We start from the raw sequence: 24,590 nt of genomic DNA, 5'->3' as shown, positions 1-24,590 counted from the left end.
GGGAGTCCTGGGTTAGGGACCTCTTTTCACATCAGCAGAAGGGGACTTGGGAGCAGAGAAGGCTGTAACTTGTGACTATGACACAGCCTGTGCTTTCACACTGGCAACCTGTGCCTCCCTCCTGGCGCAGAACACGCCAAGACAGCTTGGGCTGATTTCTAACCACGCGTCTCAGAGGTCTGCTGACATGAAGGCTTTCACCAAAAAGGCAGAGCGATGTCTGAGACTCTGGTCACAGGAAAGCTCCGTAGTTAGAGCTCTGGTTGTTCAGATCAGACAAAGACAGAGACATGGAAGTTCAGAGGTCAGGCTGAGGGACAAGGGGATGATCTGGGAGAACAAGTCCATCACGAGACAGCAGGGCCAACCTCCAATCTGGTGGACACAGGAGAACGACGGAGGGAGATCAACTGGGAGGTTCTGGGTGGAGAAAATGCTACTAGTCTCTAAACTCAAAAAACTCTCATTAGATTCAAAGAGGATACATAACTAAGTGATCTGAATCCCTTTCGTAAGAGTCTGGTTGTAGAGTAAACCCAATTAATCAACCAATTAGTTCTTAAGACAGAGCTTTTCTAAGTCTTCACACTTGCTTTCTATAAATTTAAAAGCCCTAAGTTTGGTTACGGGTGGTATCTATACGTATCAACTTCTTCAGGCAAAATGTTATCTATAAACAATGACCAAAAAAAGATCTCTTCTGAAAAGACTAACAAACTGAGTGATGAATCAGAAATGAACATTTTCTAAATTGCTCAAATTTTACTATCATTTGTCTGCAAATCTTCTGAGTTTCAGAAAATATCCTCATTCAACTTCACCAGCAACCAAATGAAAAGCAATATATATAATATTAAATCAGCACTTGGGAGTTTATAGTGCCAGCAGGAACAACAGCTGCACAACCCTCTGGAAGCAGCCACAGTTACACAGCAGCAGCCAGGAGTGCTCATGTCTTGGGTCATTCCTTCCTATCTTTGGTAATTCTGTCTAAGAAATTCAGCATATATATGGAAAAAGCTATATTCTTGAGTATTTAAATCCTTTGCGGAACAAAAGCAAAGCATAATATGGACAGACAAAGCAAACAAAATATGGACAGATTTCTGCACCCTTTGTATTAGTAAAATATAAATTTGAAACAGACTATACAAATAGCTTAAAGCAAGCCTAAGTGATCATAACTAAGTTTGTGTATTTAAACTACCATAATAGCTAAAATAATGAAACAATGAAAAAATCTGCAAGCAAAATCTGTAAGGCATTTAAACCACTACTTCCTCAATATTTATATTTAATACTAACCTACTATATATGTCTGCAATAAGCAATAGCATGAATCATGCTTTTATTACTCTTTTGACATATCTGAGTATTTCTGTTTGCTTAATGACTGAAAGCACTGGGCTGGAGCCAGAAAGAGCTGGGTTCAGAGCCGAGTGTGTGACTCATTAGCTGGGTGTCATCATGACACCCCAACTAAAGAGGCGGGGCGGTGGTCTCAGTCACAACCACCCTACAGCTCAGCTTGCCCAGCTTCAGCTGAACATTCTGACACCTGCCCCATGGGATACTGTCAGGATTAAACAAGACTGTGTGCTAAGAGATTTTCATAAATGGTGATTCTTTTTCTTATGAAAGGGAACTGGCAGAGCACAGACACAGTCACTCAGGTTTCCCTCCAAATTAAATACATGGTGTCAATTGCAAATGTTCACTTACAAAAAGTGTTATTTCTATTAAGTGAATGGATCAGACCCACCCTTTAGAGAAGTAATTAGTAAAGAAACACGCTCAATCTCATCTGAAGTCCGTATGGAGACTACTTACTTGCAATCTGATAAATATCTGGTTCTTCCCTGGCCAGCTTTTCTCTGGCAACATCAGCTATTGGTCCAAAGATGGTTACAGGCCTCAGAAATCCAGCTGGGGAGATTCAAATGAAAAATAGCACAGTTTATACTTCTTCTTTCTTAGGCAAACTGACATTAAAAGGTATTAGGTTCATCTGTAGAAAACAGACTACCTTCTCGAAGAACAACTCTCTCATATGCTGGGAACTTTGTCTGAACCGGCTGAGCTGACAAATCTTCTCTGCTCTTGCGCAGATTTCTCTTGGAGCTACGCAGACCTCGGAATCTCCAGAAGTCGGCACGGTCTCCTCCTGCCGTCTTTGGAAGTGTGTACTGTACACTGGCTAACTGCTCAGCTCTGGACAAGAAAAGACAAAAATGAAAATAAGGGTATTTTAAAAACAAAATGGAGAAAGACTTATAGTGAAACAAAATGTCAAAACACTGGATAGAACTTCACATGCAGTTTAACTCTTAATGGTTAAACTAAAATAAAGGAGTTTATACAACTAAGTCAGTTTTAGATATGGTAAATACAGTGAAAACTAATTCTTTACGTTACCAAAATTTCCCAGTGGGACTGAAATCTTGTCATCATTTCCTTAATTTGTTCTGTAAGAAGTATCCAAACATTCATACCTGTTCTTATTAGGGATGATGCCTCGTTCTACCTCCTTATGATTTTTGCCAATTCGAATAGCAAGCCAAGAGCCCAGTTTTCCATTGTACAAAGTATCCACAACACGGAACACCTCTCCTTTGTTAAAACTAAGTCCATAGGGAGATTCCTTTTCATATTCAAAATGGGTTCTAATATAGAAAGAATCTCCTACATCTGATTCTACGATGCGACGATAAACTAAAAGGAATCAAAACAAAAAATTATCAGTAACTAGTGGGAAAAGATATTAATCTGAAGAGAATACATTATGCGAAGATTCTATTGATAATATCAACAATAACAAAAACAACAGTATCCAACAAACGGTGGCTCCTTACTAATTACTAAGTATTCTGTCTCCTGGACATCATCATTATCTCACGAAATGGGAACTCTTAGCACTTCCATTTCACAGATGAGGAAACTACTGCAGATACAGATCAAGCACCTTGTCCAAAGCCACACATGCTTTCTATTTAAATCATCTAACTTAATATCGCTGCAGCCCCTGCAAACCTCATCTATGTCCCATTTTCTAAATGAGTGGTTCTCAAATGAGGGCAATTCTGTTCCCCCCAGGGAATAGCTGGCATACATGGAGACATTTTTGATAGTTGCAACTGTGTGTTGAAAGGAAGGTGTGTGTGCTACAGACACTTAGTGAGCAGAGGGAAGGATGCTTTTAAACAGCCTAAAACACACGGGACAGCCTTTACAACAAAGAATTATTTGGTTCAAAACATCAACAGTGACAAGCTTGAGAAACCCTGTTCTAAATGAAAATGTATCTGCTTAATCACAGAGAAAATCAGGCATTCCCTTGCATTAATGCAACATCAGCATATATTGCTTAGAAAACATCAATACAAAATTCAGAAGCTGCTCATATGCACTTTTGTGTGGAATACTATAGGATTTTTCCGTGCAGATGGCACTCTACTTCAACAGAACGCCAGAAAGGTTGGCTGGTCCTATTACTGTGCTGTGCTAACGAGCACAGTGTAAGACTGTGTGCCCCTAAATGACAAAATAAACAAAATCTGTGAGATTAACAAATTCATTTATCACGTAACTTTGATTTATTAAAAACATTAAAATTAAAATTCCTATTTAAGTCCTCAAACTTCTCCAGGTTTATTTTCTCAATATTCTGACAGTATCTCACCATCCTTCTTCTTCTGAGCCAATATGGTCACTTCTTCTCCTTTTGGGAGGTCAAGTAGAAAAAGGACAGCTTCTTCTCTTATGATATTTGTGAAGTCTACATTGTTTACCTGTTAAAATAAATTTCACAAATTACTACTGGTCATATTTTAAGATTATAAAAACATTTATCTATGCAGGAAACAAATATTTCCAGAGTTTATCTAATTCGAAAATATCACATCTTCAAAAGTGAAAATTTTCATTTTACTTTGGAGAAAAGAATATACCCTAATTTAAAACAAGCAGAAACCAAGTAAATAAAGTGAGTGAAGGTGTAAAGTCATTTAAAGAGTAGTCACAATGCATCCCGACATTAGAGATCATGCACTGCAAAATCCAACCAATTCAGACCAAAAAAGACAACTTCTAATTCCAACTGTTTATTATTATTGTAAAATCTCGGGATTTAAAATTTTAAATTATAAGTTCTATGAATGTATAATAGAGCCCTACTTTTTACTAGGCTCTGAAAAAGAAATCAAAAGGAAACAAGATTAAAAAGAAATAGTGCATGCATTGTGCCATCTCTGTAAGAGCATCTGTATGATGTAAGCTCAGTGTCTGCCAAATCAATGTTTAATATTAGACGCTCCTAAGGACCAAAATGTAACTTATCAAAATGTCTCCAGTGACTATGTGCAGGATTACAGGTAGATTTTCTTCTACTCATCTTCTGGAAATTTTCCACATTAAAAAAAATTTTTTTTCTACATGTACTACCTTCATGATACGAAACAACAAAAAAACTATTAAATATTTTTTGAATGATGTATGATTACTTCAAACAGGATATGGGGTAGGTAAGAGAATAACAGGTCTGTTTAATTATCCATGTTGTATTTGAGAAAATGTAGACATCATCTGGAGGAATCACAACACAAAGCCAGGTGGGAACCAGTGAGTCAGGAGACAATGCCCTGACTTTCTGACATGTAAGTCTGAAGGGGGAGGAGGAGGACGGGAGTGGCCATAGGCAGCCAGCACAGTCTGAGGGGGTTCGCAGAGTGCTCAGAGGACAGTTTCTGACCGCGGGCTGCTGCCAAAAGCGACCAAACCCAAGATAGAGATACGAAAGCAAGACAGAAGCAGGGGGCTGCTGACACATCCCAAGTTTTAGGAAGAATGATTAAAGAAGGTAGGAAAAGAACTGAAATGATTAGAGGCGTACCAGAAAAGCAGTGTTATGGAATCCAAGGAAGAAAGCACTTGAAAAAGGACTTTTTAAGAAGGTCAAAACACTAAGTTAAGAAATACAGGAAAATGAAGGCTGAAGATGACATTAGGTTGGCAATGCCTCATGAAAATTCACATTCAGTCGTGGTTAAGGTGGAAGGCAGACTACACAACTTTATGACACAAGGACTGAAAAGCAAGCAGGGAAGGGACTCAACCAAACCTTCAACAAGTTCAACAGCCAAAGGAGAAAAGACAGACAATGGAAAGCTGATCAAGAACCAGAGGATAGGGAAAGAGAAAAACATGAACAAAGCAGCCATATTCTGGGGAAGGAGGAGAACAAATGCAGGACATGGGCAGGAGGTAGCCTGAATGCAGGAAGAGACCAGAACAGAGGTGGCAACAACAATCTGAGGTAGCAAGAGGAGTAGAGCAGATGTAGGAACTCCCACTTGAGAGATCTGATCTTCCGATTAAAATGGCATATAGTGCATCTGGCAGGAAGTTTGGATATTTTAAAAAGAGAAGAGAGAAAGATGGTACTACGTTACTAGGCGGCATTGCTTATGGAAAAGAAACAAAAGCATACACAAACAAAAAACAAAAGAAAAAGACCCGATTGGTACCCTGCATCTAAACTAGGCTTTCCTGGACTCTTCCCTCTTGTGGGGTATGCAGCTTCAGAGCCAGGGCAGCTTACACACGTGCCTGATAGAAACCCCATGTCTGCACACCTGAGCCATCACCTGTGGTGAAGAAGGTCCTACAGGGCTCTGTGGGCTGCTGCAAAGACTACTCCCACTGGAGAGGAACACCTGACGCTGCCCTAGTGGCAAGTTGTGGCCCACGGCAGAGTCTAGCCAGCCTGAATGTTTAGTTGAACTTAAAATAACTGGTGGATATTATGGGGCTCTAAGACTTACTTTTTTTAGGTTCTATGAACATGAGTGATTAACACGAGACCACAGCACCACACTGTGTAGTAACAACACAGCAGTGAATAAGAGCAAAGGCAGGAATGGGAAGACCTGATGGATTCTCAATCTGCATGCTGAATTGGTTCTAGACACTACAACAGATTACAAGCTAACTGCGATAGTGAGTCTGCTGTGTCTGATGCCTTTTTCTAAAGATCTAAGTACTGTGAAACCACGTAAGTTGACCACTGACATACCCTGAGAATCTGATCACCCTCTTCCAAGCCTTCTTTGGCAGCAGGGCTATCTTCAAGAACGCCAGCTACAAATATTCCAACATCATTTCCACCAGCCAGCCGCAAACCCACACTATCTCCTTTCCTGAATTTTACTAATTTCATGCTGGGCCTGTTAAGACAAATATTTCATTTTAAACAGTTAAGAGAAGCTTGAAGAGTTATAGTAAACTACTATAATAAAAACCATATTTAGAATAAAACAAAGGACCATCATCTTTAAAATTTACCCTACACCTCTAATTTACTGAATAAAATTTATCATTAGAATACCAAACCAGATTTAATAGCACTTTCTTTTAATTTTTGATTAACAAAATAAGTTTTGAAATATCCAAATTCAATATGTAAGTACTGTTTTACATAATAATTATAAAATTACTTCATAACAATGCTTTCCCAACTCTGAGTCTTGGATATATGTGGTACATTAACAATGGCTAAAAAATCTTCCATTTTTCCCACCCCAATTCATACCATATCATCTCTACTAAATAACTAAGAAGCACTATTGTACAAAGGTAGAAACTGAGCATAAACTGACAAATTTCCCTAATGCCAGAGAGTCAAAATCAGGCTCTAAGCATTGTAATCTCTATACCCAACAGACAGTGGTTTTGAAACTTTGCAGTTGGGGGGCTCCTTCAGTAGTTCACACAGATCACTTACTCTGCAGCCCCTTTGAATTTTAAACAAAAAGCTTATCATCATTCAGCCTTTTTGGATTAGCCCCATATTTAAGCTCTGCCCCCTTCTTGCTAGAGAGAATGGAAAGGAATTAATGCAGGCACATTCCTCTACTATCAGTGTAGTGTCAAAGCTCTGTGACACTCCTAAAACAAACACCAAAGAATGCCTTAGAAGAATGGCTAGACAGAAACACATCATAACTAAGCATTACCCTTTTGGGTAATTAATTACAAATTATATACATAATTACAAATTTCCCTTCTAGGTTTCTATAACCATCCCACATTCCAAGCCAAGAAGACACACAATTCTTCTACCTATTCTGACATGAAGTGTGGGAAAAAATCCGTTTCCTCTTAATTTACTAAGTAACAATGAACAAATAATTAGACACTAGTAGTAACGAAAAAACACAAATCAAACGAATGAATGAGTTGAGGGAAGAGAGATGCCTAGTTCTTTAAAACCAACTATAGACCACCTTAGCTTTCAGAACTTACAAGGCAGTCACATTTGACCTTGTTTCTTCATGTAGAACTAACATTAGCTAGATGGAAACCTGAGGGTCTGCAGGTCAGATGAGGTCACTTACTGCCAGAGCCGGTGGTACCCTCAGTGCCCCGAATCTATTTACTGGCTTTATCATGGAGGGTGTGAGTCCCTCGGCTGTGATGGATCCTACTTTTCCACCTGCATCAAGAGCCTTCTGACAGACTCCTCTCCCAAATCAACTGTACAGACAGCTCTTTTAAACATTTCCTTAAAGTCCTTAAGGCCCCAGGTCCCTCAAGTCCTCTCCTAACACTGACCCATCTAGTGCACCTCAAAAAGTAAAAGAGCTGATTGTAGTCTGCATCCTTTAGTAAAACCTGGCTTTTTATTGATAAAACCACTGTTCAAGGACAGCTCTAGGCCCCATCTTAGGGTCATGTGCCCTACATGCCTAATATTTTATACTCTGCCCTGTGTTATGTCAACCACATGCAATAGCAAAAATCCTTCTGCCTGAGATCCAGTCACTGAATCTGAATGAATAACTAAACCTTTCCTGGCTAAGCTACAAATCCTGCCCACATTCTCAGTTCTCTTTGGTACCTGTCCTGCGTGCTCCCTCAGGGAAATAGGTCTCTGGAATCTAGTTATTAAAGTTTTCGTAAAACTTAAAGAGTTAGGAAAGCTCTCAGGCCATTCTCTTTTTTTTTTTTTTGGCTGCATTGGGTCTACACTACTACCCGCGGGCTTTTCTCTAGTTGTGGTGGGCAGGCCTCTCATTGCGGTGGCTTCTCTTGTTGCGGAGCATGGGCTCTAGGCACGCGGGCTCAATAGTTGTGGCACACGGGCTTAGTTCCTCCACGGCATGTGGGATCTTCCTGGACCAGGGCTCAAACCCGTGTCCCCTGCATTGGCAGGTGGATTCTTAACTGCTGAGCCACCAGGGAAGTCTCCAAAATGTATAATTTTAAACTTGTGATACTTTCACCTATTTCAGGAGCTATTTCTCTCTACCAAGCTAGGTCTTATGGTAATAACCCAATTTTCTTTAGCAGAGAAAACAGATGAGAGCAGAGGTCTACATCTAATCTACTTAAGGAAATTTGGTAATTTTCCATTATTCATGTTATATCTCTTTTACCAGAGAGGCAACAAAAACTAATCTGATGATCATGATAGTTTGAAATCTGGATATAAAATCTACATCTCAATCTCAATGTATAAAATATAAAGTAATAAAAGTTGTGAATATCAAAAACTTACTTTTGAGTTGCTAACTAACCTAGAACAGGTTTCTCAACCAGAGGTGATTTTGCCTGCAGGGAACATCTGTCAGCGCCTAGAGATATTTCTAGTTGTCACAACTGGGGTGTGTATGTGTGTGCTACTAGCAGCCAGTGGCCAGGGATGCTACTAAGCATCCACCATGTAAAGGACAGTCCACCACAATAAACAATTATCTGGCCCCGAATGTCAACAGCGCTGAGATGGAGGAACACCGATTTTTTTAAAAAATGCTAGGGATTTAGAATGCCTGTGAAAATTCTGATGTTTAAATAGAAAACAATTTTCTAGTTTTGTAATTCCTAATCTAAAAACTAGGTAGATAACAGTGGTGAGAAAGAAGTAAACATCTTAAATGTTTCTTTGTTGTTCTCTAATCTCTGATTCTATCATATAAATAATTTAAAAAACCAAAACAAACACTAATCATAGCATTTAGTAGTATACACTGTCTTTAAAAGCATATGTAATATGGTTCGCAACTGAATTCTCAATTTAAATAATCCTTAGTAATGGGCCGAGAAGACAACACAAGTTTAAAACCACATTACCGAAGAATCCCATCTTCATGAGTTGCATTAGGCAGGATCCCATCAGACGGACTGACAGGTAAATCCACGTCTGGCTGTCCAACCTGAGCATACACAGGCTTTGGTTCTAAAAGAAAAGAAAATCTAAATTATGCAGGAATCACTTTACAAAATGGAATAACAAAGCAAGCAACCACTGAAATAACCAAACAATAAAAAGTCTGCAAAATGCAGCAAAAATGTAAGTTCAGAGAACCTGATCGGGAACATATATACTACACATGCATATATTAGGGTACATTTTACAGTTATAAATTCTGGGATCTTTATAGCATGTATGCACGTTACATGGTCACCTATGCTTTCTATAGCTCCAGCTGTTACAGTCTGAAAAATATACTTTTTAGGGAAGAATAACAGAGGAAGAAGAATATAAGAAGAGAGAATCCTTACATTTCTCTGTTAAGACTGTCAAAGTAGCCTTCTTTCTTCACTGTGATACAATTTATTTTTAAATTTCCACATTCCTGCCACTAAATAATCAGAGCAGAAACAGGTTTTGAGAGAAGGACCTGAGAGACAGTAGAAGCAGGACCTCCAGGCCTTTCAAGCAACTGGATCTCAGAACCTTGCAGATTCTTATGTGTGGTCTTATATACAGGTCAGCAAGGTATACGCATAAAGTGTTTCTGAAAACACTTTCAATAGACAAGAGAACTTTAAACAGTGTCTAAAGCCAATTTAATGTTTCCCTTAATGAGCAGTACTGGAAAACCTCACTCACTGTGAACAGCTGTGAACCACAAATAACTTCTATCTGGAAAATTTAAAAAACATTCATGAATGCTTACTGATATATGGCAACCTCCCACTCACAAAGAAAATGCTGGAAGTATAGAAAAATTCACACATGGGTAGTAGGTAGCAGCAATAGTAGTAGTAATAATAATTGCATCTTTATATTTTCTGTAAATATAATTCTGTAAATTGTGAAACAATTTAGTCTGAATGCAAATGTTTTCTGCACTCTAGGCTAGGCTTACCTGGAAGATTGGGTGTTTGTTTCTCGTTTCTTTCAACTATAACTTCTTCCACTGTTTTAGGTGTGTGATCATCTGCATGCTTTACAGGAGTTGAGACAGCCCCGGGTTTAGAAATTCTCTCTTCCTCTCTGCTCCGGAGACTATACATCAGTAAAATAAAAACTTATGAGCATATTGTGAAAACAATTTGTAAAGAGTACAAGAACAGCCAAGACAATGTCAAAAAAGGATGACAAGGGACTTGCTCTAAAAGATAACAAAATATTGTAAAAACTTAGTAATTAAAACTAGAGTGCTACTGCCACAGAAACAGATAAATAGATCCATGTAACAAACAGAAAATGGAGAAATATATCCACAGTACCAAAGTTTATTACGGAAGTGGCAGCCCAAAACTGTTGGAAGAGAACACACTGTTTCTGTTGGAAGAGAACACACTGTTTAATAAACAGTGTTTAGAACTGTACACAAATTTAGAAAAATTAGATCTCTATGCATATCAATGACATAAGTATAAATCAATTTCAGATAAAGTCCAAAACATAAAATATATTTAAAAAATCTTATCAAAAAATAGAGGACTCTTAAAGTAAGATTCAATGCACAAAATGAAGTGAATACATAAAAAGTTTAAAAAGGTGTGAAAATAATTTGAAAAAATATGTCTTAGGTTGAACCAAATGAATTTTTTTTAAGTTCAAACAACTGAATATTAGCAATTTGACCAAACAAATGTAACAGGAGTTCAATTTTAAGACTATATATTGATCTAACAATACATATAATAAGAATTTGATATTTAGAACATATGCAAACACACTTTTTAATTATTTTAGAAATAAAAAGAGCCAGTATGTGAACTCATGGACAAAAATGAAAAAGACCTAGAAACAGACTTTCCATAATATGGAAAATTTCTCATCAAAAGAATAAGCTGGAAGGATGCTCACCTGTGTTAAGTGAAATAAACTACTAACTGGGGAATATGTGCAGAGCCTGATCTTTTCAAATTATTTTTAAAACACACAGAAACTCTATGATGCCAAAATGTTCGCTCGAGTACGGAGGAAAGCTTAATTCAAGAAGGAGATCTGGGATGAGGTGGAGTTGGCAGATTTGGCCTACTTCACCTGTTCTAACGAGCATACAATGCTTTCATAATTGAAGATTAAAAATAAAAATATTAAAGTTACAATGAAATAGAGTTATATCTGGAGACATGAAAACAGCCCCAAAATAAAATGTGAGGAACAAACTGCAGAATATACGTGGCGTGACATCACTGAGGTATTAAAGAAAACTCTCCACAGCTACACAAACACATGTCGACGCCACATGCAGAAAGACCCAGATGGACAGAGGCGACAGAGGTTCTCGGAGGGGGGAGCAGACAAAACAGCAGCCCAGGGAAATCTGAGATTTATCTCCACTATTTCAGTTTTCATAAGAAAATATTTACACAGTACTTATGAAGTAAAGACTGAAATGTTTTTAAATATTTTAAAATAATGTTCATTATTTAAAAATGGAATTAAGTCTAATTTTAAACAAAGAATTTGATTCTATTAATGCATGTTATTAGCAGTCTCTTATCAGGAAAAAATTTCTTTCCCTGTTATCCTCTTGAAAAAATAAAACATAAGCACTTTTCAGAGTTTCTATTTTCATGTTCATTTAACTACTCTGTGGGGGGTGTATTCCAGTTTTAAATTATATGTATTAAATGAGCTGCATGTAAGTAAAACAGTCTTTCAGAAAATAAAGCCAAGATATCTTCTAGCTCAAACCAGAATGAACTTTCTAAATCATAAAAGGTTAAAATTTTTAGCCACTGCTTATGTAATAAAATCTTACATACAATTAGTCTAAGTATAAATAAATACAGTTAAACTCTATCCCCAAACTGCTCTAGGCACCTCAGAATATAAAGGGAAATACAAAATAATAAATCCTCCTTGCATTCTTTGCACTGAAAAATGCAAATGATATAAGTATGAACATTTTGAAGAGAATGAGATTAAAGAACTACATAATTTTAGTAGTTCTACAGATTTTGTTGCTCTGCAACAGACTTTAAAGACTATTTGCTTAAAAAAGATCAAAAAACGTTTCCAATTGATTTTCTTGTTTCTTGTAACTTAAAAATTCTAAACTTAGAATGTGACCAAGTGACATTAATGATAACTAAGAATCAATGATAATATTTTAATCTGAACGTCCTCCCCAGTGATAACCAAGACTGTCGTGCAAGAGGGCTCTTGCTCCGTACATCACATGGAACTCCCGCTAGTAGAGCTGGCTAATTTTCATACTCTACTGACTACCACCTTTCTTTAATATAATTATTATGACTTAACATTGCAGATGGGTGGAACGCACATCATTCTATTAAATTTTTCATACGATTAATATCTGGAAAAATCATTGTTCATTTTTAGTGTATTTCCATTATCTGCCAAAAGATGGAAGCATTATTCAATACGTGTAGATTTGGAGCCGTGCTGTTAATGGAATTGTGAAGCAAGTCATTTATGTAATTTAAAATTTTCTAGAATCCATATTAAATAAATGAGATGAAATCAATTAATACATTTTATTTAACTCAGTATACCCAAAATATTATTTATCAATATAAATGATTAATGAGGTATTTTACACATTCTTTTTTGTGTACTCAGTCATCAAACTCCAGTGTGTAGTTCACACTTACATCTCTATTTAAACTGGCCACATTTCAAAGGCTCCACAGCCGCATGTGGCTACTGGCAATGGTGTTGGGCAATGAAGATCTAGAGTAACAGTATAGAACAAAATAATCAACTTTTCCAAACATTTAAAATGTTCTACTATGAGCATGTATGACCATTAAGTCTATTATAAGACAAAGAATAGAATTTAGACACACAGAATCAGCCTACAATCAGTGGCAGTTATTGAAAGTGAAGCCATAAAAAAGGAAAATACATTTTCCCCAAACCTTCCTTACATAGTTCTACCCTAATGGCTCCCATGTAATATTTAAGCTTTATTAAAAAACAACTTTTGCTATTATGAGTCAAGCCAACTTTATACAAAAACCATCTTTGTCCTGAGTTGGACTCATGTTTATTTACCACACTCTGGCTCCTAGTAGCCTAGAAAGAAACTCCAGGCATTCTAGGGGACCTTGAGACCCTCTGAAGGGTGTTTTTGTTTTTCCCCTGGAGGGTAAGCAGATAGGTTTTGTTTTTCAGTTTTTTCACTTGTACATATTAATCTAACGGTAATGATCCATTAATCTAGAGACTTTGGGCTGGTTAAAAGCTCTGCGGAGCAGTTGTTAAGACAAAGTCTCTGAAAGAGAGTTTTTACAGTCACATAAATGGGCTCACTGTAAACAGAGCCTTAAGTCGTATCCAGTCAACTCTGTAAGTACAGTAGCAGATTAACACACATTCAACCAGGTCAGCAAAGAGTAACAGATTAAGTGCAAAACTTCAGGTGTAAAGTCACAGCTGTTTGGGACCATTTAGTGCAGGCAGAGGGCAGGCAGCGAGGTGAGAAGAGGGACCTGGAGAGACACTGCAGGAAGAAGGGGCTCTCCTCTGTCCCCTCGGCAGCCCCTGCAGGACACAGGGGTCTGAAGCACTCAGTGGCCAGCAGCTTTCCCCAGACACTTCCTAGGTTGGTTTTACAGTGTGTGGTCTCCGACAAGACACCGCCTCAAGATTGGCTTTCCCAAGCCCCTTGGAGGGCAGATTTCCTGCAAGTTCATCCAGTGACACCACAGTGAATTCTCTGCCATGCAGCGAGCCTCAGGTGTGTGGGGACAGGTGGGGAAGCTTCCTCCTTTGGCATCTCCATCTCAGCACCAGGGGAAGGGCCTGCTCCTTACATCTGATTCTTATATTTTTCAGAGTTCTCTTTATTTATTACTGGCTAATCCCTTGTCACTCCAATCTCGTTATATTTAATCTCTTTATATTAAATTCGCTCTGTTCACAAGAAACTGGGCTTTCTGTCTTTTGGACCCTGATGAAATATGCCAGACTGCCAATTCTTCAAGGAGTTTTATTTCTGATTTCTAGCTCTCAAACACCTCCCCAACTGACTGGTTACATCTTATTTAAAAATAATCTTAATACAGGAAATAAACTGAGGCTGAATGTTCACTGTAATAAAACATCCTTTATAAAGCTAATTTCCTCTTAATAATAAACGACTCATCCTACATAAGCCAATTGATAATTTCTTTTCAGAAACTCATTTATTGCATAAAGGTAGGCAAGATCTACACAGCTTAGGATGAACACAGAAACTAGGTACCCTTTAAAGGCCACTGGACTATCTGAGCCCCAATTATCAATAAAGATAGAAACTTAGAAAGTAACTTAACCAGACTCCAGTCTTCTCCACTGGCAGGGACAGTTCGGCATGGAGGGCTCCTAATACATATGAGAAAGAAAAACTAAGGCACACTCAAGTCTGACTTCTCAGAATATTGCAGCCATTGCTAATCTTCTAAATTTCATATGGAAACAGATATTTACATACTGCAGTTCCTCCTCGACAGCAATTCAAAAATTACAGCATGGCACACAGACGATTATAGGGATGAAAAAGGCAGAGAGATGTGGAGATTCTGGGCTGGTACTTGGGCAGAGAAGTGAAGAGCTGCCCAGGGAGTATGCTGAGAAAGCAGGGGGAATAATTACCTTGTATCTACTTGGCTATATTTGCAAGCGAAGTTCTCACAATTTAAATTTGTTCTTTATACATTGTAAACTATTTTCAGAAATATATCTATGTGTGGTGTACGCTTTTGAAAAAATATGAGTGTCTGTATTGCTCACTTTGACAAATGGCTTTCTGGCAATAACCTACCTACATATTTACATGAAGCCTATCAGTTTGTACACAGATTCTCATCTTGCATGTTCATTTATGACGATAATGACGACTAACCTAGTCCATCTGAATTAGAAAACAGATCTGTTGTTCAACAAGTATAATTGAAAAAACGAACAATTTTTAGTAAGGAACAACTGGGGAAAGACTAAGAAGGACCCTTCTTTTTTTTTTTTTTTTAATTAATTAATTAATTTATTCATTTTTTGGCTGTGTTGGGTCTTCATTTCTGTGCGAGGGCTTTCTCTAGTTGCGGCAAGCAGGGGCCACTCTTCCTCGCGGTGCACGGGCCTCTCACTATCGCGGCCTCTCGTTGGGAGCACAGGCTCCAGACGCGCAGGCTCAGTAGTTGTGGCTCACGGGCCTAGTTGCTCCGCGGCATGTGGGATCTTCCCAGACCAGGGCTCGAACCCGTGTTCCCTGCATTGGCAGGCAGATTCTCAACCACTGCGCCACCAGGGAAGCCCTAAGAAGGACCCTTCTTTCACTTAAGGGACAACAGCATCGTCAGGGCTTCACTGCTGGTATGATTATTACGTACTTAGATTAATATTTAGAGTAAAACAACCCTTGATTGTGCAGTATGTTTGGCTGATTTTATAACAAGAGACCAGTGTTACCATACTCTTCATTTTTTATTAACATTCTCTCAAAGGCAATAAAGAATTACCCTACATTATTTAAACTAGAAATAAGATTTTTCATATACTTACTACTTTTACACGTGAGTGGAAGTCTGTTTTTATAATATTTTATGTTTTATACTGTACTTGTACAAGAAAATCGTTCTCAGCTGATGCAGTAAATAAAATGTACACTTTTACTTTAAAAATAGTGACTATAAAGTATAATATTTAAGCTTGCCTTGCTGTCATTAGGTCCATGATCTCCTCTTCGGGGTTAAAATCCATCAGCAATCACTGAGCACAACACTACTACACCTTGGTCTCTACTAACTAGAGAAATGTATCAGCTATGGTCCTCCCTCAGCCCGTCCCCTGACAAAGCATATGAAAACAAAACCTCAGTTTGGAGTTTTAATCTCGTAACCGAAAATTCCCAAGGATTGAAAATAACAGTTGGCTCTTATCTGAATAACAGAAGTTCAGGATGGGTCTTTAATATTCCACTCACTTTCAAAGGTTAGACAAAGAATCTTATTTTAAAAAGATTTAGTAACAATTCAAGTGATAAGCAATTTTTTTGAAGTTTCACATTCTCCCTAACCAATTTTCCAAAACAGGAAAAAAAAAAAAAAACCTTTTTAGAACTCCAAATCCCTGGCTACGTTGCCCTTGTGGTCCAGCCACACCAGTCACCTTGCTGTTCTTCCAACAAGCTGAATGTATCTCCATGTCTTATTCTGGAATGATCTTCCTCTGGCTGGCTCCTTCTCAGTCACTCATCTCAAGATAAGTTGACCGTAGAGAAGCCTTCTTTCTGCCCAAGCATGTCTCTAATACTGCCCCCTCTTCCTGCACTGTCACATCACCCTGATTTTCTTTACCACTAATGGAAATTACTGTTTCATATTTCAAACGTATTTATCTGTTTTATTCACTTGGATATAATCTCTATGGTAGCAGGAATCTTGCCTAGATTGTTGAAGGCATAATTTATAATCATACACTGACAACATGTGCATACTCAAAAAATACTTCATAGAGGAAAAATGAGCAGGGTAATGTCAAAATTACTGGTGAAGAAAAAATCTTTCAACCTTCACTGAAGAACACTCACTGTGCTAACTGCTGATCACTCACCATCAACTGCGCACAGCACAGGAGCCATAGGAAAGAAGGCATCAATTGTTGATTAAATTCACTGAGATTTAATAAACTGAATCTCTCTACCTGACTATCTTTCAGAGGTGAAGGGGGGGAAAAAAGGATGAAGGACTCCACAGCATGTCTGAAAAAGAAAATGTAATAGTACCTGCACCAAATTAATTACCAACAATATCACATATAAATCTTGTTTTGAATCAAGCATCTTTCAAATTGGAGGTAATGAAATCTTTTTTACCTAAGACAAAGGACTAAAACCAAGGATCAGGGAAAAAAACTCTGAAATTCACCAGTCAGAAGAAGGTCACTTCTCTACATTTTGAAACAGTAAAAAGAAATGTTCAGCTTACGTATATGGATGTCTCAACAATAATTTTTAGCCTACTGGCAAAGTTCTATGTATGTTCCAGACAGAACTACACAATATCTAACAGAAACGATATATACTAGGGCAAAAGAATATTCACAGTTCTCTAAACTCAAAGAAAACAACTATGGAAGGTGACATATAAGGTGTGTAAATAAAAAAACTAGATCTTTAATTTAAAAGCCAAGGCTTCTCTAAGGTATTTAAGCAGAAACACCATATGCCCTACATGCATGTGTATGAGGACTCACCTGGCACTCTGAGAGAACAAAGGCATGAACCTGCCTTCAACCCTGATGATACAGGTGGACTGTATAGTTAAGGGATTTTTGATCCCATTATTTAACTTGATTATTTAACTTGGCTCAATGCTCAGATTTAGGCTAGAAATTCTCATTCATAAGAACCAATTTAATAATCATGTATTTGTTACACCATAAGCAGTATCAGTACTGACACCACTAACTTCAGAATTCAGTGGAGACATTTCTCTCAAGAGAAACAAACGATGAAACAAGTATTTTAAATTTCTACAGAGTTTTAATCTCTTCTAAACACTGCTTTCAAGTACTTCAGAAGCAATCGTTTTTATGAAATAGATATGCTAAATATAAATCAGACTTTTTCCTATTTGCTAAAATATACAATTCCCTAAAAACCTTAGACAACAGCTTAGGTCTCAGATGCACCTTGTCAGTTTATGGAATGACTGAGTATAAGAAATACAAAATACAAACCTTTACAATGCAAATTTTCTACAGTTGAACCTTATCCTAACTAGTCTGAGCTTTTACTGTAACAGAATTTTTTCAACAATGCGACTGCTTATGATTAATCAGTAGCATGAGAGTCACTTTTATTAAAATAGTTTATAGAACAGAACCAAAAACGTAAACATATGTTGTTCCTCTAGGGAGAAAACGCATAAAATGGATCTGTTAAATTAACTGTAAATACTAGGGAGAGTACAATATAACCAAGCAGAGGCTTAGAACACACTCTGCAAATCCAATACTCTCTAGTCATGCAGGGACTGCAGTGAAATCAGTGAAAGAGTCTTCTCATTGACAGCCCCTGACAATAGCCACGAGGCAGTGCCACCTGCGAGGACTCTCAGTATGCCCAGCTCCCTCCTAGAGGGGGAGTCTCGGCCCAGACTGGGCAGTGAAAAAACACCAAATAAAATATACAAAACAAACTTAGCAACAGCATCAAGCTATAACAAAATCACTGTAATAATTCTCTATACATATATTATTTTTTAATTTAAAAACAAAACTATTTTAACATCCTAGACCAGGGAAGGACTGGCACACTTTTTCTGTAAATGGCTCTGTGGGCCATGCAGTCTCTGCCACAACTTCTTAATTATGACATTGCAGGATGGGTTCCAGTAAAACTTTATTTGCAAAACCAGGCAGCAGTCTGGATTTGGCCCACAGGCTGTAGTTTGCCAGCCCCTGTTCAAGACAACAGTAAGGGTACACTGCTCATCTAATTATAATGAAGAAACACGCTCATGTGTTTTTCTCAGAACTCAGACCATATAACATTTGTTCTCCAAGAAAAGAACATCACACAGAGAAACATAAGTAGGTCATGACAACAATGGAACACAATGGAATGCTTTATAGATTTCTGCTCCCTTAAGTAACCTTCCACTTTTTTCTTTCTCTACACCCATAAGGTCAAACACTTAAGTCAAAAGGACTAGAGCTTTAATCCCGGCTCTAATCTCTTGTCAACTACATAACCCTGGACTTTATCACAACCACTCAGCTTAAACTGACTTGCCTACAGAACAAGCAAATCTTCTTAGAAATGGTTTAATATGAGCAGATGTGAAAGCACATTTGGAAACTCTAACTGATGATACTATTACTACTACTACTAATCACCATACTAATGAGAGCAGCTAATATCTGCACCAGGTGTTCTAATAACTAATTTAACTTTCACAACTTTGTAATGTATGATGCCTTTTTTACAGCAAATGAGAAAACTAAAGTGCAGAGAGGTTTCAAGGTTGTGCAAGTAACCAATGGCAGGCTGGGACTCAAACCCAGGAAAACTTGCTTCAAAGCCCAAAGAAATCACTATATTCTATTGCCTCTGACAAAATGAAAGTTACTATTCTCAGCAGATAACTGCAATCTTACAAACATACGAAAATACTCAGAAATCTAGGAAGAGAACAAGGTGGGGCTAGTGTTTTACACACTAAACTGAAACTTTTCTCACGAGTCTTTTTTGTTTCACTTTTTAAACAAGAGCATTTAAAGAACATTTGTAAAACAAAGACATCTGTACAAAATTAAATAACAAAAAGAAAATGTCCCATGCGTTTTTTAATACTAGGATTTTACTCTCTTACTATATTTAATTGTTTCTCAAAATGCAAGGCACCCTCTATATTAAAACTCCCACAGTTATCTGGATTTTAATATTAACTTTGGGGGGAAATGAAAATGAAACCTTTAAGCAACTGGTACTACTTTACATCCTGCCTTTTGGCAGGCCACTTAATTTTCAGGAATTATATTCTCAGCACAAACATTTGGAAAAGAATCTGAAGACTTTTTGTCTTCTGAACTCAAAGTACTATCTTTTCCTTAGTATATGCTACATGTTCTAACCAGAAGTTCCCAAATCTGGTAATGTAGAGAAGAGAATGCTATCAGGAACTTAAAAAAAGTATTCCCTGCCTCCACCTCAGATGAACTGAGAAGCAGGCCCAGGATTCTGTATTTTTAAAAGATCTCATGTAACTGGTGTTACCCATAAAGAATACTTGAGGTTCCCAAGAGAAGTAAAACATCCCAATATAATACGAAGATAGTTAAAATTTTTTTTTAATCCTCTTCAACTTTTAGTTAAAGTTACAGATGTCAAGTGTTTAGGAAATCTAAATGGAAAAAAGTAAGTATCAAAAAGAACTTTCTAAGGTTTAGAATTTGATTACAATAAATACAAATGGCCAATATTTTGATGAGCATTTCTTTCTTTCTTTTTAAAGGAAAATCATGCCCAAATTGCTTGATGCCAGCCTAGCTTCTAGGTGAGAGAACTGTGTTACAATTACAGCCACTCCCCGTGACTCATCAGGGATGTTAGCTCTATCACTGTGTACATGTTGTGGCAGCTGTCCTTTTCCAGATAAGGTCTGTGCTGTGTCAGGGAGATTTTTAGAATTAATATGTTAACCTGCAGCAGTTAAAACTAATAATCGATTATAAGTCCATTTTGCATGTGACATACCATAATATTCCTTAAAAAAATAATTATAACATTAAGTACAAAGATCAGGGTTAATACAATTTATATGTCTAAAATCTGAAATTCAGAGAGAATCAGCCTCACAAATATCTAAACTCAGGGGTGCATAACAACTGTTATCAGTATGATTTCTGACAATCTTGAGGACAGCTCTCTCCCAGGGAGGGACTTCTCCCTTGCCTCCTCAGCTTCCTCTCAGGGAACACTCCCTGTGCTCCACTTCTGGGCATTCTATCTATATTGTTTCTCTTGGCAATTTTAGTGACTTCTATGGCTTCAGCTAACACCCTCATGCAGTAAGTCCCAAATCACCACCTTGAATCTTAAACTGGTCAGCTCTGGACTTGAAATTTCAAGTGCCTACAGAAGATCTCCATATGGATGGCTATTAAACCCTAGGTCCACTGGTGGCCTACAGAGCCCCGGGAATGTCCAAAATTCTTATGTAAGGTGCTACATGTATGTGCACATGTGCATTTTTCTGGAAAGAGTCGTCATAATTTTCTTCATATTCTCAAATGTATATGTGACCCCAGAGACTAAAAACTCAGGTAAGCCATATACTAATAGCATAGCAGACCCTTTGGCATAAATACCAGACAGTGTATTTTAAAACAGAAAACAAAGTCAGTGTACTTTAAAGCAGAAAACAAAGTCCAGGTTAATATCTCCACTAAAGGACTTCTACTATATATAGTTAACTTGTCCTAAAGCTGGCTAGCATCTTCTAATGCAGTGGGTCAGCAAATTGCAGCTGAGAGCCAACTTTTTTAAAATAAAGTTTTATTGGAAAACAGCCATGCCCATTCATTTACATACTGTCTACAGTTAGTTTTGTGCCACAAAGACAGAGCTAAGTAGTGACAAGACTTGGCTCACATGCCTAAAATACTTACTCTTTGGCCTTTAATGAAACAGTTTGACCTCTGTTATTCTAGATAAGAAATACCTAAATTGATAAAGAAACACGAACCTAATTTAAGTAATCCAAAGACAACCTATCTTCTAATTTTATTTCTAAGCAAAACCAGAAACATATACCAAGCACACACACCTGTTTTATTTAAACAACAGAGCATGATTACCTGCCATTGCTGGGCTGCTGTGGAGACTGTCTAGAATGGTCAGAAGGCTCTGACCGCTGGTCAGGAGATCGTGATCGGCTGTGACGGGGAGGCCGGTCGTGTGATCGACCGGAATGATCTGATGCCAGTGACTGAATTTCTGAAATGTCTGTTAAACAAAAGAGTGCTGTTTATTTTCCCATGAAATGACTACAGTAAAATATAATGTACTCCAATAATAATGGAAATAAGTTACTAAATATAATTTCATATAAAATGGTTGATTTAAGCATTAACTTAATCAGCTACTATTCGATATTGGTGAGCTGTCAACAGAAAAAAATTTTTTTGAATTTGTATGTTTTGAAGGTGTCTGGCTTATAGAAAATTATCATTTCATTCTAACATGTCAAATCTTCCCACTTTAAGAAAGAGGTCACTTAAAGGGTCTCTGCAAACAGAGCCACACTCACCATCTCTCTCGGAGGCATTAGCCGAGTGGATACTGTCAGAAAGATCAGGGACATTCAGCAGGGTAGCCCGTTCATCTCTCTGAACTACCATCTTTAACTTGCCTTTAGACCTCTCTATCAATGTCTTTGCATCTGTCAATGACATATTTTCCGTCACGGTACCATTTATCTGCAACAGAAAAGAAACTATAGGTTGAAGGTAAATGACAAAAATACAAACGTTAACTTAGTCTGACATGAACAGGAATATCTAAACTACTCCTGGGCTTGCTCTGAGAACCAAAATATTCCCTTTACACTTTTCCTAAACTATCAAAGTACTCCTCCTTACTAATAAAATCTGTACTACACTGCTGCTCTGCCAGAAAAGCCCAAACTAGCATTCTCTACCTCCTCCCCATCACTTTCTATTACTCATGGGCAAACTAACAAAACACATCAATAATACCTGGAGGAGTTATCAAAACCACTTAATGTGGAACAACAGACAAATCTATCTACAAAGTAACTCCTATTAGTGAAAAATATACATTTGGTGCTATTAATTCTCTAGGATGACTCTATGCCCAAAGAAAAGCGTCAGTGTTGACATGTAGTAATAGCCAGTGGCAAACTATCTAGTCCCCCAAATATTGATTTTTAATTCTTTTTGGCAAAATCGCTTCAAGCATGAACAGGTGCTATGTGGTCACACTAGAACTTGTTTTCTATTGCAGTTCATCAAAATGTAAGAATATGACTATACCTTCAATACAACATCGCCTTCTTGAATATTGCCATCTCTTGCTGCCAAACTATCTTGTGAAATTTCCTTTACAAATATGTGGCTGGCCAATCGAAGACCATATTCTGAAATAATATATTTAAATGTCTTTAGTGTAAAATCCCAAGACTTTTAAATAGAGTTTAAAAGTATGAAACTAATAATCACCGCATAGAGTTTTTAAGTACAATCAATAATAAGAAATTATTCTTGGCCTCCCTGCAAAGAAGACATTTCCTCTAATCATCAGAAAGTTTTCACTGTCAGTGTGAAAGCAAAGGGAAAGTGCGTGGTTCAAACAAAAGACTGACATATCATGCTCTCACTGTACTGAAAGAGAGAAAAATCCGAAGAGATGACCATTTCTCTCTGATGGTGTCATGCTGATGCACTAGCTTCTCAGAAGGTTTAATGAATACAATTCTGAAAAGGAAAACTCTGGAATGCTTTACGATTTTGCTGATGACTTGTATTACCATGCATATACTGGTTTTGTTTTCCTCAGTTCCTACAGCAAAAGTATTTTGGATCCTGAACACCTCTCTGAGAGACATACACAGAGCATCAGTGTGCACCACTCAAACAAGGGCTTAAAATGAGCCAAGCAGATGTGGAGAGGAGTTAAAGATGCCAGTCCTTCCAACAACCGACAAAGTGCCCAGGAGCATGGCAACATTAATTGCACCTGTGGGTGAGGGAGTGGTCAGAGTTAAAGAAGTTACCAGGAGAGTCCAGAAAACTGTCCAGGGGGCCTGCAAAGCTGTACAATGACTACAACTAACAGTATAATGTCAATAGGAACAGGACTGCCCCAGTTGTGTTAGGAGAAAGAGAAGGACTGAGTCTTACTGGGAAAGAAAAACAAAACAAAAAACAAGAAGGGAAACAAAACTGTTTTTAAGATGGGATAAGTTAGCAGACCTGTTACTCAAGCTTTTAAAAGTTACATCAGTTACAGTTCAACTTAAGGCAAATACACAAAGAGTGTTCACAAGCAGGAATAGAATCAGGGTAAAAAAAGAAAATGACCTTCTAGGGGATCTAGGCAGTCAACTATGTGTGCTTTAGAAATGGTGACTATACTCACAGAAAGAAAGTATTGATTAAAAGACTGTCCTTATTTAAGATTTAAAAATTATAAATGACCAAAATACAGAGATGACTCTAAAATATTCCTTGTATATTAATGTATTCATTTATTCTAAGTATTTCCTTAGTAAATATTAACTAGGTGGTAGGCACTAGAGATAAAAACCAGCAATTGAGACAGTCCCTGCACTCTGGCAGCTTCCCTAGTCAGTAGGGAAAAAGACGTTACCACAATTACCAGTGTGATGAAGAGTTCGGATGGAGCAATACATGATTCTGTGCCTAGTGGGGGTCAGAGAAGGCCTCCCTGAGAAGCAAATGCGAAAGCTGAAACTCTACCTAAGAAATACTAACACTAAACCTGAGAAATGAGGGGGTGTATGTGTGTGTGTGTGTGCGCGCGTGCACTGGTAGAGACAGAATGGTTAAAAATAAGTGCACCAGAAGGTATGAAGGAAAGACAAGGCAGGTTTGATGAAGTCATAAGTGTAGGGCAAGAGTCAGACAGAGAAGCATCCCAGAGGACCCTGTAACCATGTGGAGCAGTCCACAGAATGGACCAGGGAGATCCAGAGACTAGATCATGAGGCTGAGTGAGTCACTTAATAGACAATGGTGTGGTGTTCCTCACCCACCCCACGCCTCCCCCACACAAAAAAGGAAAAAGTAACTATGTGTTGATTAACTTAACTGTGGTGATCATTTCCTAGTGTATACATACCTCAAACCATCACAC

At 37.8% G+C, this 24,590-nt stretch overlaps 1 protein-coding gene across 5 annotated transcripts in view; it reads right to left on the bottom strand.

Moving 5' to 3' along the window:
- The window catches only part of TJP1 (tight junction protein 1), a 113,880-nt gene that overhangs the window by 26,128 nt on the left and 63,162 nt on the right, over window positions 1-24,590 (bottom strand). For all 5 annotated transcript variants that reach the window (XM_061179748.1, XM_061179749.1, XM_061179750.1 and 2 more), the window contains exons 6-15: window positions 22,748-22,851; window positions 22,003-22,171; window positions 21,551-21,698; window positions 10,149-10,288; window positions 9,127-9,232; window positions 6,071-6,221; window positions 3,680-3,788; window positions 2,493-2,712; window positions 2,027-2,211; window positions 1,831-1,926 (exon numbers count right to left, since the gene is read on the bottom strand). In XM_061179748.1, the coding sequence (XP_061035731.1) occupies window positions 1,831-1,926; window positions 2,027-2,211; window positions 2,493-2,712; window positions 3,680-3,788; window positions 6,071-6,221; window positions 9,127-9,232; window positions 10,149-10,288; window positions 21,551-21,698; window positions 22,003-22,171; window positions 22,748-22,851 (1,428 nt within the window). The remainder of the gene's footprint in view (window positions 1-1,830; window positions 1,927-2,026; window positions 2,212-2,492; window positions 2,713-3,679; window positions 3,789-6,070; window positions 6,222-9,126; window positions 9,233-10,148; window positions 10,289-21,550; window positions 21,699-22,002; window positions 22,172-22,747; window positions 22,852-24,590) is intronic.

Source organism: Eubalaena glacialis, chromosome 2, assembly GCF_028564815.1.
Source record: "Eubalaena glacialis isolate mEubGla1 chromosome 2, mEubGla1.1.hap2.+ XY, whole genome shotgun sequence".
Lineage (NCBI taxonomy): Eukaryota > Metazoa > Chordata > Mammalia > Artiodactyla > Balaenidae > Eubalaena > Eubalaena glacialis.
Note: the sequence above shows the minus strand (reverse complement) of the source record. Positions and strands in the feature narration are given on the sequence as shown.